Below are 12788 nucleotides of genomic sequence, written 5' to 3'. Positions count from 1 at the left end.
ATTTTTCCCGAAACACAAGAGAAAATCCTTTAAAAAGAGCAATTAAACCGAAGCACCAGCGAGGAGATGTTTTGTCTCTTGTGTGACAGAGCCGCTGGGTTTTAGTTGGGATTGTGCTGCGTAACATAAACTTCTCCAGGATCTCTTCGTCAGCCTGGAGCTAAATTATATCCGACATCAGTATCATGGCCGCTCCAGACGCACGGATACCTTTATTTCGCTGACCGAGTGCAACTTGAATTTTGTGTACTTGCTGATGCTGAATCAGAACAGCAGATCCTGACATTCATTAAACAGCAGAGGAGAGGGGGGTTCGCGGTGGAGGAACGTCACGGTACATTTTAGGAACATACTGTACATCTTTGAGCAACAAGTGGGAACTGGAGGTATTAGCAAAGAACGGCGATACGCTCCACATTTTGTCCTTTCAGTGCGTAAAGACAAACAGAATTTCAGCATCACCACACAGCGCTGCGGTCTGAGAAATGTGCTCCCTGATACCAGCGGCCTCCGACGTCACACGGCCCTTTCAGACAGCAGGACTGACGGCGCAAGTGTTTAAATTCCTTCAAACGTCCGGACAAAAGACAAAAGTTTGACTGTTGAAATTCAGACTTGATACCGAAATTCTTCAAATATCAGAACGGAGCGTTTCAACAGCAGAACGAACTCTAACACGAGACCTGGAGCACTCATGCTGCGCTGCCGGACTTCAAGTTAAAAACTATAGGAAGGACGACTTTTGGTAATAAAACTATTTGTCTAAAGCGAAAAAAATAAGGCTATCAGTGTCATGGGATGCTGCTGTAATGTAAGCCAGACTAAGTACGTGGTGGAGGGCATCTATGGGATTCAGCTTTCTCCCATCTATTATTACTGGGCGACGCTTATAAATAGCTCAATACTTGTGACTTCTGGTGCTTTTAGAGAGATATTTAAAACTTGTGGGGAAAAAGTGAGGTCACAACGACCAAAAGGTTTCAAACATTCACTCCAACAATCTTCCTTTCATCCTCGATCCAGACTTCTTAATTTTAGCAGTGATTCAAAGTCGACTCAGAAAAACGTTTCATGTGCACATTTCTTTAGCTGCAGCGAACGAAAAATAGTTTACTTGGTCTGATAATTGCATTGGATTATGACAGTACGATGGGACACGTCACTGGTCCAGAGAGACAAGGACAACGTGAGCACAATGTAAAACTGGGAAATAAGGTGAAACAAAACGAGCATCCAGAAAGAAAGAAAGAAAGAAAATCTATCACGTAACAGTAACACAGCCCTGAAAACCAAGCAGCCCAGCAGATACTTGGAGTCACATGATGACACCTTACAGTCATCCTTCAAATTGTTCTTGTGCAGATTTGAGTGTGAATCTGAAAAACGATTTGACAAAATCCAAAAAAAAAATGTAATTAAAAAAACAAAAAAGCAAACTGGACTGGTTTGAGTTGATATTTGGTCAAACCAGTAACTGACTTTGTCTTGAGGAACGTTCACTAAGACAGTAACTAATCAGTTAATTCTCTTCTCTTCCGGCTCCACAAGCTGCTTCGTTTCATACGTTCACGCTCTTTTCAAAGAGAAAACATCACTGGCATCGGTCAAACCAGCTATGGCTAATTAGCTAAACTAAAACGTATAAAATACTGCCGGGTCTGTGAACTCTCCACAGTCGCAAAGAAATCTGCATCACTTCGGTGCCGATGGAAGTGGACTTTCTGTTGTCCCATAAGCTCAGGAGTGAGACGTCACCTGTGATGAGTTTCAGGAGTCACATTCTTAGCTAGATAGTTAGCATTAGCATAGCATTAAACATCAATAGCTCGGTGAATAAAAGTATCAGATCTGACTCTGTACTCACTATTAAACGACCTGAATTGGTCTCAGACCCTAAAAAAACACTCCCTATAACCAACCGACAATAGAAACCGTTTGAGACAGGACGTGTGAGGATGATCACAGGAGAAAGACTTTTAACTGATGATGCTGCTCAGTGTTTTGGAGTTAACTCTTCTGGAAGGACAACTTCAGAGGAATAACTTTACAGCAGTGTTAAAATAACTCCCAGATTAATTAGTAGACGTAACAGAAAATGAGTTAAACACGGCAACACAATAGGTCATTTCAGTAAAAATATTTTCTTTAAATCCATCTTTCCGTGTTTTAAATATGTGTATTTGCTGATTTATTTCTTTTATTTTTAACTTTGGCAACTTCTGATTGTCCAGCTTTGGAGTTTGGACGTTCTGTTGAAGACAAAACAATTACAAGATGTTTTTTTCCTATTTCATTAAATGATATTTTATAGAAAAATGTTTCTAGTCACTACACTGATGCTCCATATTGGGCATCAGAAATCAAGAGAACAGAAAACATTGGGATGGAGCGTTTTATGTGCATTACTACAGATTCAGCTTGTTTAAAAAAAATAAATAAATACGATAGCTCAACAACAACAACAAAAAACAACCTGAGAAACGTTCTCAATTAGCTCAGATGGACGTTTAAATTTAGCATGAGAGAGCTCGAGAGAAGGGTCTGCCTCCGTCTCGACCTCCCAGTCCTTTTATTTCGCTCGGATCGACTGGACTGGAGCCAAGAAGACAAAGACTACATTCCTCACACTAAGACCTCTACAAGAAAAAAAAAAATAAAACAAAAAGAAAAGAGAGAACACCCACTTTGAAATGAAGTGCCATACCAGTCTCTTCTCACCTCTCCTACACTGCCCTGCCTCTTCTCCCCTATATCACCGTGTCACTCACCATCAGCCTCCTCCCGGCACCTTACTCTGACCGGCACTGCCCCGCACCCGGAGGGGAAACCCAACGAGCCCCGAGGACTGAAACTGGAACTAAACACAGGTGTGGATTTGTGGATGTGCAATCGGAGCGTCTCAATCTGTGAGGAGCGTCTGTTTGACGTGACCCAAAAATAAGCACAAAATCCCCCACTCTAGGAAACAGATGATTAAGAATAGAAAAATGTGACTTTTTTTTTTTTTTTCCATTGCATCAACTTGGGATTGAGTTTAAGGAAATTCACAAGACGGAGTGGCTGAAGACACACCTGGGTCGGACGCGAGAAGTCGTCCGACAACAACTCTGGACAAAGCGTTCAATTTTATCTGCCTCATTAGATCGCACGCAGAGTTTCTTCAAGACTGTGGCAAGAGCCCGTCCCCTTCTTTGCCAACGGAAAGAGGGAATAATAAATATTTGTACACGTCTTTCAGTTTGAGGCAGTTAAAGAACCCTTCATCTGGAAACTTGTCCTATTGATAATCTGAGCGAGATACGGAACCGTGACGTTTAGGAATGAGGGGGAAGAGTTTTTCAGGACGGGCCATGAAACGCTGACCTCGGACAGAGAAATAAATACTGAGATGTGACCAGTGCGTGTGGACAACGGAGCGCTTCAAACGTTTAGTTCTGAGCTTCACATTCAGGACGTTATTTTACAAAAACAAGACTAAAAAACGGTACTTTTACTGAAAAAATATTATGCATTAAGAAAAAAACTGCTTCTCTGCCTTTATACTCTTATTATAAAGTAAAAGAAACGTCAAACACGTATCTGAGCCGTCGCTTGACTCAAACAGTGAGGGAGTGTTTAAGGGTTAAAGTTAAATGTTTTCTTGGTAAATACTCCTCATTAGTCTTGGACCAACTCAGGAATATTGACATTAGAGTTCATGGAATATGTTTTATGTTTGGATATCATGAAGATGAGGCTTTAATATGGTCAATAAGATATGACTGTTACAGTAAAGCTACTATTATCTTCTGTTAATCTGCTAATTATCTTCTCAGTTTAGTCAAAAAAAAAGTCCAGGGTAAGGATGTCAAATGTTTTGTTTTGTCTTACTATATATATAAATACATAAAAAAAAACTCAGAGAAATGTAGTTTAACTGAATAAATATTAAATTAGACATGATGGAAACAGTTTGTAGATTCATTATAAGAGGAAAATAGAACATTGTTGTCATGTTTTTTTATATTTCTCTTCACTGACCGGTAGACTCATCGACTCACTGTATCGTAACTAGTGTAATATGGCTTACGTGATGATTTACAAGCTGCACAACCGTATTACGATGTACATAAAGTGCTTCCTGCCAAGTACAGCTCCATTTGAGCACTGATCCTCTTTGGGCAGCTTTCACAAACTAAATCTCTGTTTTTATTTAATCTTCTAAAAGAGCTATGACTAACTTCTATTTTTCCAGCTGTACCTGCCTGTCAGCACTAAAAAATTTCTTATCGCTTTCTATCTCCTGAACGCACCATCATTCCTCCCCACAACATTATTAAGGTGTTTGGTCAACAAATATCTCTGTTATCTGAGCCAGTCAGTGTCACCCAGTCCTGACGGGACGCGTTAAAATCTTCGCCCGCGCTCTGAAAACAAACCCGAATTCGCCCAGAGAATTAAAAGTGTTGTGTAGGAAGTTGAGAATGAAGGCTCCACTTACTCTGCGTTGAAGCCATTAACGTGCAGTATTCGCATCTGTTTGACTATCGTGCTTTTCCCGGATTCACCGGCCCCTGAAAGAAGAGAGAGAACACACAGAGGATTTAGTCAGAAAAGCCTTAAAGAAAACTTGCATGGAGGGAAACAACTAAAACATCGAGGGTGGCTCGGTGGAGGAGGACGTCCTGGTGGAAGATCGCGTCGCTTGTAGGTAGCAGCAAACCTGACGACATGAGCCGTGACAGAAAACGTCCTGATTTACAATTTCTCTACAACTTGGGCCGAGAGAGATGTCGAGACCTCGATTCACTGAGGCTGAAATAAACTGTTATGTTATCAATGTAGGAAACCTGTGAACACGCATGACTTTTTATGCTGTCCTGTCACATCCTAGAGTTTAGTGTTACACTTGTTCTTCACCAAAAGTATAAGTTTGCAATATACAAGGCGTTGGTGAAGATCAAACCAGCAGTTCCCACTCTTTCTGGTGGATTTACTCTAAACTTCTCTTTTAAAGATGTGACTGTGCTCATTATTTAAGAAATAAAAGCAATAAAACTGGGTATCATGGCTACGATTTGAATTCTTAGTCATCTCATGACCCTTCACATTTATCTTGCGACCCGCTCTACGGGGCCTGACCTCTGCCATCTGTTGGGAGCCACTTGACTTAACTACCTCGTTTCACTCTCCTCTGCAGAAGTGGTGCTTTTTTCTTTTAATACTTGAAGTGCACTTTCCCGATAATACTTCTTTATTTTTACTTAGGGATGATGCATGATGCTTGTAACGGAGTGTTTCTCCGCCGCCGTACTTCTGATGTTTCCAGATGTGATGCGGGCTCCGGGGACGGGACGAGGCCGTCTAACGCGCGCGCAGATATTGTTTACGTGCAATAAACCCCGCGTCGATCGGAGCAGGCCAGCAGAAACCGTACCTCCGGCATGATTAAGCAGTCCTATGTGTGTCCTTGCAAACTGAAAATGAAAGGATCCAGGCCGTCATTAACGTCCCCTAAGCCAAACACTGGAAGCTAGCTGGGATTCGGGCCTGTTATTTAGAGCCGGAGCGCCAGCGTTCAAATCTCAGATCAATTTCAGATTAGAACGAGTGAGACAGGCGTTGAAGGGAAGCTGGTAATCCTAATTTGCACTCCGTAGTCCGAGAGGTTTAGCAGGACACCGGCCTCCGGGTTCACGCTGCGTATCATGACATGGAGGCCTACATGTTGAAGCCTAAAGATAAGATTTATCTAAATAAAAATAGCCCAGTTTTCAGTGGCTGATTTGAGAATATTCATTTCTAGAGGGACTTCTGAGGGGATTAATATGCAACGGCGAGCACGGAGGTGAAAAACAGGTTTAAATAAGACGGCCAGGATCAGACACAAAACACACCGGATCGCAGACGAGTTTTTTTTTTTTTTCATGTGTGCGTGTAGCTGAGAAACGTTCGTGGGGGGAAAAAAAATAAATAAATAAAATCCTATCGCTGGCCTCCCGGCCTCTGCGTGGTGCCTGAGTGTGCTGCCTTCACACAGATGGCGGTGTCTCTCACATGTTCTGTAATCATGCTCCATAATAACCCGCGAGTGCAGACGGGCCTGCTTTCTCAGCCGTCCTGTGTCAAAACACTGCGAACCGGCGGCGTACCGTCACCGCGTCATTGCATCATTAGCCGAAGCTTTAACCTTTACAAGCTGCAGGAGTAAAAAAAAAAACATCTGACATTTTTGACATTTCCGCGCACACATTATTGTAAATTTCACAACAAAACCTACCTAATAGTAATAGCCGGTGAGTCGCCCGGTATATCTGTTTGTCTTTTTGGAGCTGCTTCTCTATTTTCTTGTTGGCTTCCCTCTGTGCCTTCTCCTCATTTCGTTGGTCTTCAGTCTTACTATTGCCAAGACAGCCCATCTTCCCAGAAACCGGGCAAAAGGTCCGGGGGGTTAAGGCAGGGTGGTCGGACGGGTGAGGGGAAGGTGGAGTAGGAAGGAGGAAAAGGGGGTCGCTGATCAGAAGAGGGGGGACAAAATAAAAAATAATAATAATAAAAAAAAAAAAAATCAATCAACCCTAAATTCCTAGTCCGGCCCAAGAGAGGAACACCTGGCTCAAAATGGGAGACATTTATGTTGCCAGATGAAGCAGATGTTAGCCAGGTAGACGGCGACAGGCTCTGGCACAGTGTGTATGTATGTATGGATGGATGGATGTGGGTATTTACTGGCAAATTATCAGCAAAGGGATCAGTGAGAAAGGAGCTGCCGCCCTCTCAGACGCTTGATTCCTGTGTTTTTCACTGTAAATCCGCAATGAAGTCATCCACATTGATATGAGAGTGAACTGCCAAGCTTCCCACTGAAGCACATGAATGAACGGCGCTGGTCCAGTTTCCTTAGACAGGCTTAAAGTCAAAACGCCCGTCTTGAAAGAAAAAAAAAAAAAAGAAAGAAAGAAAGAAAAAAACATATATATATATATATATATATATATTACTTTTTTTTCCCCCCTCAGCAGATGTCTCCTCCGGAGCCCATCTTCGGTAGATGTCTCACACTGCCATTCATTTCCACTCACAACCAAAGCCAGCCCTACGTATATACTGTATGTGTTACATGTGTATATATATAAGTATATACACACATATATATATTTCCACCCTTTTAAATATAGCTATTATTATGTTTAAGCGTTTGCAATTCGCCTAATTAAAACACGTTAGAGAGCAGCTGTAATAAAAAAAAAATAAAAATACAAATAAAATTAAAAAATAAATATTTCCTCCTAAAATGACGGCATGTGAATCATCAGCTACACCGGAGCTCCTTTCTCTGTGAAACCCGTCACATTATACCCCGTATTTATTACTATTATTATTATTATTATTGTTATTATTATTATTATTATGTTAGGGTGTAGTCGTTAGACTTATCAATAGGCTAATAACCTGTCATGTCCAAAAAAAAAGAAATTATATTTCCTCTCCCCGTCAACAGATGCTGGTGCTGGCTTTTTGAACAGACACAAAAAAAAAGAAAAAGAAAAAGAAAAGGCCTCTTCTCCGTCCGTTTTTCTCCACGTTAATTTGTATTTTCTCCTCACATCTGAAAGCTTCTCCGGTAGGTTTTTTTTTTTTTTTTTTTTTTTTTTTTTTGGCAGCTGGATGTCCTTGAATATAACGCGATATCCAGGTGATATTCGTGGAAATCCTCCCCGTTATTTCCCCGTTTGGCGCAGGTACAGCCCGCTGTCAAGTCTCTCAGGTTTTTGTATTCCCTTTGAATCCGTATGGTAAATTACGGTTACATGTGCACGATACATGAACATACCGCGGTGTTTTCAATCACTGGTCCAGCGGAGAGACAGTCGCTTTCACCACCGACGGGCCGCGGCAGCTCCGGTTAAAAAATAAAAAAATAAAACCGGTCGGGGAAGAGCGAGTGGGTTTCTTTGCGGTATTACTCTGAATTATTTTTGCCCCCTTTTTTCTCCGAGAATTGTACATTGAGATAGATAGCGTTGAGGAGGTGGGGTGGGGCAAACGACTCTCACGGAACCCTGGGAACGAAAAACCGTGGTCAAGTTTTCCGGGACGGCAAACTCGACTTCCTGTTGCAACCTTCACAATAAAGCGCGCACAGACGCCTAATGCCCAATACGTAAATGGCGGGTTTGAACGGAAGCAAACCACATTTACAGTACAAACAACACCTCATTCACGGGATTGCGGCAGGGTCAGGCCAGTTTTCCCTTTTATATAAAGCAGTGCATTATAATGATATTAAAATGCAGACACATCTCAGAGAAAAATATCAAAAAGGATAACAAAATAAAAACATACTGCACTAGCTAGACAACACTAAATAGATATAAGCAGGCTACAAATCTTGGCTTCATGAAGGTTATGATATTCAGCATATGTGTTTTTATTTTGAAGGCTGCCGTTTGTTCTACTATTATTGACCCTTATCTTTTTGACAAGTCCATTTTAGTCAGAGGACTAGGCCAAATAACAGAAACACCAGTTTAACACCCAACACAGTTGAATTACCACTTTTCTGACACTGTTTCAGCATAAACTGAACATTATAATAGTCATGGAGGAGGATTTAGTGCAGGACTGCTATATTAAAATGATTTTTTTTTTCACTAATGTACTTAATGAACTGGTAAGTGAGTGTATATGACACACATTGCTTTAATCAGATAAGCTACAGAGACAGAACAGTAGCGCTTGGAACTGCTCCAAAAGAGTAAAGTAAAAAAGAAAGTATATATTTGAATCAGTATACTATGAGCACCAGTAAGTATTAACTAGATTTCCAATAGTAACAATGAGTGGAAATTGCACAATTCACATTCACATGGATTGCACTGTAAATGTTGACATTTATTGCAAAGTAAAGATATTACACATGAGTGTGTCCACTGAGAACAGCTTGGTCAAAAAGTCTGAGAGCACCAGGAGGGAAGAACCTGAAGGAGCCGCCTAGTGCATGAGGAGGGACATGTTCTCCATTAAGAACAGTGGCTTTACCATCATTCTTCTGTCTTCCACCACCTCCAGGAGAAACGTCCCAGGACAGAGCTGACCTACTTGATTCGTTTTTTGTAAATGTTCCCCTCTGCAGTTGAGGTGCTGCTGCTCCAGCAGACCATAGTAGTAGGTGGCTGACGCCTCTACTAAAGGTCCTCAAGAGCGCTCCTTGCTCTCTGAAGGACCCGTGTGTCCTCAGCAGATAGAGTCTGCTCTGTCCTTTCCTGTAGACTCATAAAAGACTCTATTGTCTCTTTATTCTATTCCAAAGTCTAATCTGAAACTTGAAAAGAATGGAGCTATAGAGATAATGAAAAAAAAGATCAATGCAAGTTTCACATCAATTTAAATGTCATTTTAAAATCACACATAATAAGCGAGAACACATACTGAAGAACACAGAATAGTGTCCAGTGTTTACTGTATAGCTTCTGAATCTGAACTTAAGGTCAGTATTTATATTATGTATCGTTTAGTGTTTGAAGTTGAGTCTTCCCCTCATAGAAAGCCTTAAAAATGGGGGTTTCCTTATCTATACTATAAAGAATGTCACCATACCTTCAAAATCACGTCATTATTCCCTTTGAAATAAACAACTTTCATTTATAAATATGCACTTTGATGCAGCTGTGCATAACATGGGAGCTTGTCAAAAAGCTAAATGTGGTCAAATGCATTTTCCCGAAGGAAATAACTAAGTTGAAATGTCCAGAATGAATTAACACGGTTTGTTGCTTTGTCAAGAACAATTTAAGAGTTATTTTTGAAAACTAATTTTATTTTAATGACAGTGCCAGTGAAACATAGATATCAACTTATTTTCAAGTGAGGATTCAATAAATCAACCAAAATTACATACACAGAATGAATACACTGAGTTCAGAAAAGGCCATATGTAATAATTATGCTTTTAAAACAAAAAAGGCATATGAGAATTACAAATTATTAACATTATCTGAGCTGCCAGTTTCAAATTAATGTGTTCTCATTTTGGAGACTAAAATTGTATTGTTACAAATGAAAGGTTTTCATACAAAAAGTTATTCAAAAAATGTAACAAATATACATCTGTAACAGTGAATATGTTTAAAACGACATAAATATGAAAAAAGACGATACAATCATTTAAATCTTTACATGTATCCTCTCCCTCGGTAGATCAGCTTCATGCTTTTAGTTTGAAGTAAGGATCAGAGTACTTCGCGTTTCCGCTCTGCCGCCGCTTGACGCATCTGGATTGAAGCAGGGTCGGATCACATGATGGCCCCGAGCGTCATGAAGCAGCGGCACAGAATGAGAGAGGCGCCCTCTTTGAAGCAAAAACGATTATCAATCTATACACCCGAAAACCCTTAATCAATAACTCTGAAAGATTAAGAAATAAAATGGATCCATGCACATATCCAAACATAGAAAACACAACCATATATATATTTCAAAGAAAGGGCTATTATACCTAAGAAAAATAATACTGATGGAAACTAATTTTATTCACCAAACTTCTTCAGGCGGGAGAAACTGGTCAAATTTAAATTTAAATCTCAGGCTGTGACCAATACATCCCAAACCGAGTGCATCCTAATCTACTAAAGTGACTTATTTAGTAAATATCCGTTTAGTCATTCAATGTCGTGTTGTCAAGTCTGAAATGAGTTCAAGTGTTACACAGTAAACACACATTTACTGGACATGTAAAATGTTGTGCATGAAATACAGTGACTGAGTTCTGATGTGTCCTTTGTCTTCTGAGACCAGACTTGGTTAAGAACTCTGACAGGAATGAGTCTCATGAGTCTCATACACGAGGTGGGACATGTTCTCCATTAAGGATAATAGCTTTACCATCATTCTCCTGTCTCCCACCACCTCCAGGAGACCATCCCAGGACAGAGCTGACCTCCTTTATTCATTTGTCCCTCTCCAGAAACTTACAGACGCAATTAGGTTGTTTTATTTGTTTGTCCCAAAGAAATAAAATTAAATGATCTGGCATAACTTAGTCACAGTTTAGTTCTTCAGTGTTGTCAAACTGGAAATGGTTTTTGAATGAAAGATTAACTTTGGCGCGTAAAGTTTAAAAATAACTCCTCCCTCTTTTTTCCTGTCTTTCTACCTGGCACAAATGTCTTGAGACACTTGAAACGTTTCTGAAGTTTGATCATTCATTGGTTGGTTTAAGATGTTTAAGATGTTGTCGTGTGCATGCTGGGACAGTTTTTAAACATTTTACTTTTCTTTTTTAGTTTATTAATACTTGCAGAGGATTTAGCCTCACTCCAACTGAATGACAAGGTCAAAGCCACAAGTCGCTGGTGTTAAAAGTTAAAGGTGTTTGATCTTCTTTTATTCTGAAGTCGTCAGAATTTAAAAACAGTTTCATATGTTATTTGAGGATGGGCCCAGGAGAATAAGAAATGTATTGCTGGTCTGGTTGGGATATCATGTTGCTGTTTTATGAAACCTGCCACAAGCATAGGAAATGTAGACCCCTATAAAAACAGCACAAGCAGCTGAACACTGCACAACCTTTTTCATCTTTAAAAGTAGAGTGATTTTGAATTTTCTTTATTGACTAAACCCCCAAAAATAATCTATGGTTACTATGGTGAATTGATGTGCAACATGTACACTATGAGTGGACCCAATGAGAACGGGTATAACCCACATTTCATGACAACAAATACACTGTTTTCTGTGGGAACTGCTCCAGCCAGTTAGTCGTGTGTTTCTGCTTCTGTGTTTATGTTTTGGTTTGTCTCTAACTTCTGCTGTCGTTCCAGATCCTTTCCTCCTGAACCGGCATCAATCCATCCATCCTGACTGGGTCCACCTTTAGTCTGGGCCCATTCGCCTGTGCTCCAGGTGACAAGTTATGTGTAGTTTCTCCCGCACTATTCCTTTTGCCTGAAATTGTGCATACGAGTCTTTTTTTTTCTGATGTTAATTGTTCAAGGAAAACATAAGACTGATTGGCTTAATTCACCGTGTGTATTTTAATAGTTGAGTGAAGTTTCCTCATAAACTCCACGATAAAAAAATAAAACATAAATGAAATCTGATCAGTAGAGAGCGCACCTGAACGCCTCTTTGTGCATCACAAATCATGCCCAGCAGACAAACTGGCATCATGCACAGACACGCACACGCTCTCGCACACAAACAAACACCTCCCTCCACAAGTGCGTCAAAAGACAGGGGATAGAAGCTCAGGGCAAAACACATAAAGGTCATCAGTGACAACTAAATGCTACTGTGGCTCTCTAATGAACCTCAACGGACGACTGGAGGAAGAACTAATGACTGAAACAAGTCAGGGACAAAAATCCACGACCTCTCCAAGAAACTTTAAACCAGGAAGCCGGCCGCTTTCATTTGATCTGAACTTCACAGTTTCAATGGTGTATTTCAGTCATTTGTTCAGTGAGTTGCTAACTGTCATAAAGGTTAAACTTGGGGCCTTAAATCATATTAATTCATTGACTCTGTTGTGTTATTTACTGAACACACACACACCCTGTCACGATAGCAGGTCTGAACACAAACAGAATAAGAGAAAACCAATTAATTGAGCACAGTTAATTGTGTCTAAATTTCATTTAGCTGGTTCAGCGTTCAGGGGGCTGGTCTTGTGTAATTCAGTCATTTTATTTATACAACAATAATAAAATTGTGTCAAGACACTTTACATTATATTCATTCCGACCATTTCAGAGCCTGAAACCCCCAGAACAAGCACAGAGGTGAAAAGGAAAACGCACAACAGACAC

At 40.4% G+C, this 12788-nt stretch overlaps 1 protein-coding gene across 4 annotated transcripts in view; it reads right to left on the bottom strand.

Annotated features, from left to right (window-relative positions):
• LOC125006078 (guanine nucleotide-binding protein G(s) subunit alpha-like) overlaps positions 1-8050 on the bottom strand; it is a 32509-nt gene extending 24459 nt beyond the window's left edge. For all 4 annotated transcript variants that reach the window (XM_047581791.1, XM_047581793.1, XM_047581794.1 and 1 more), the window contains exons 1-2: positions 6260-8050; positions 4481-4553 (exon numbers count right to left, since the gene is read on the bottom strand). In XM_047581791.1, the coding sequence (XP_047437747.1) occupies positions 4481-4553; positions 6260-6398 (212 nt within the window). In that variant the 5' untranslated portion in view covers positions 6399-8050. The remainder of the gene's footprint in view (positions 1-4480; positions 4554-6259) is intronic.
• Positions 8051-12788: the final 4738 nt, after the last annotated feature.

This window comes from Mugil cephalus, chromosome 4 (genome assembly GCF_022458985.1).
Source record: "Mugil cephalus isolate CIBA_MC_2020 chromosome 4, CIBA_Mcephalus_1.1, whole genome shotgun sequence".
NCBI lineage: Eukaryota > Metazoa > Chordata > Actinopteri > Mugiliformes > Mugilidae > Mugil > Mugil cephalus.
This window is presented reverse-complemented; position numbering and strand designations above follow the sequence as displayed.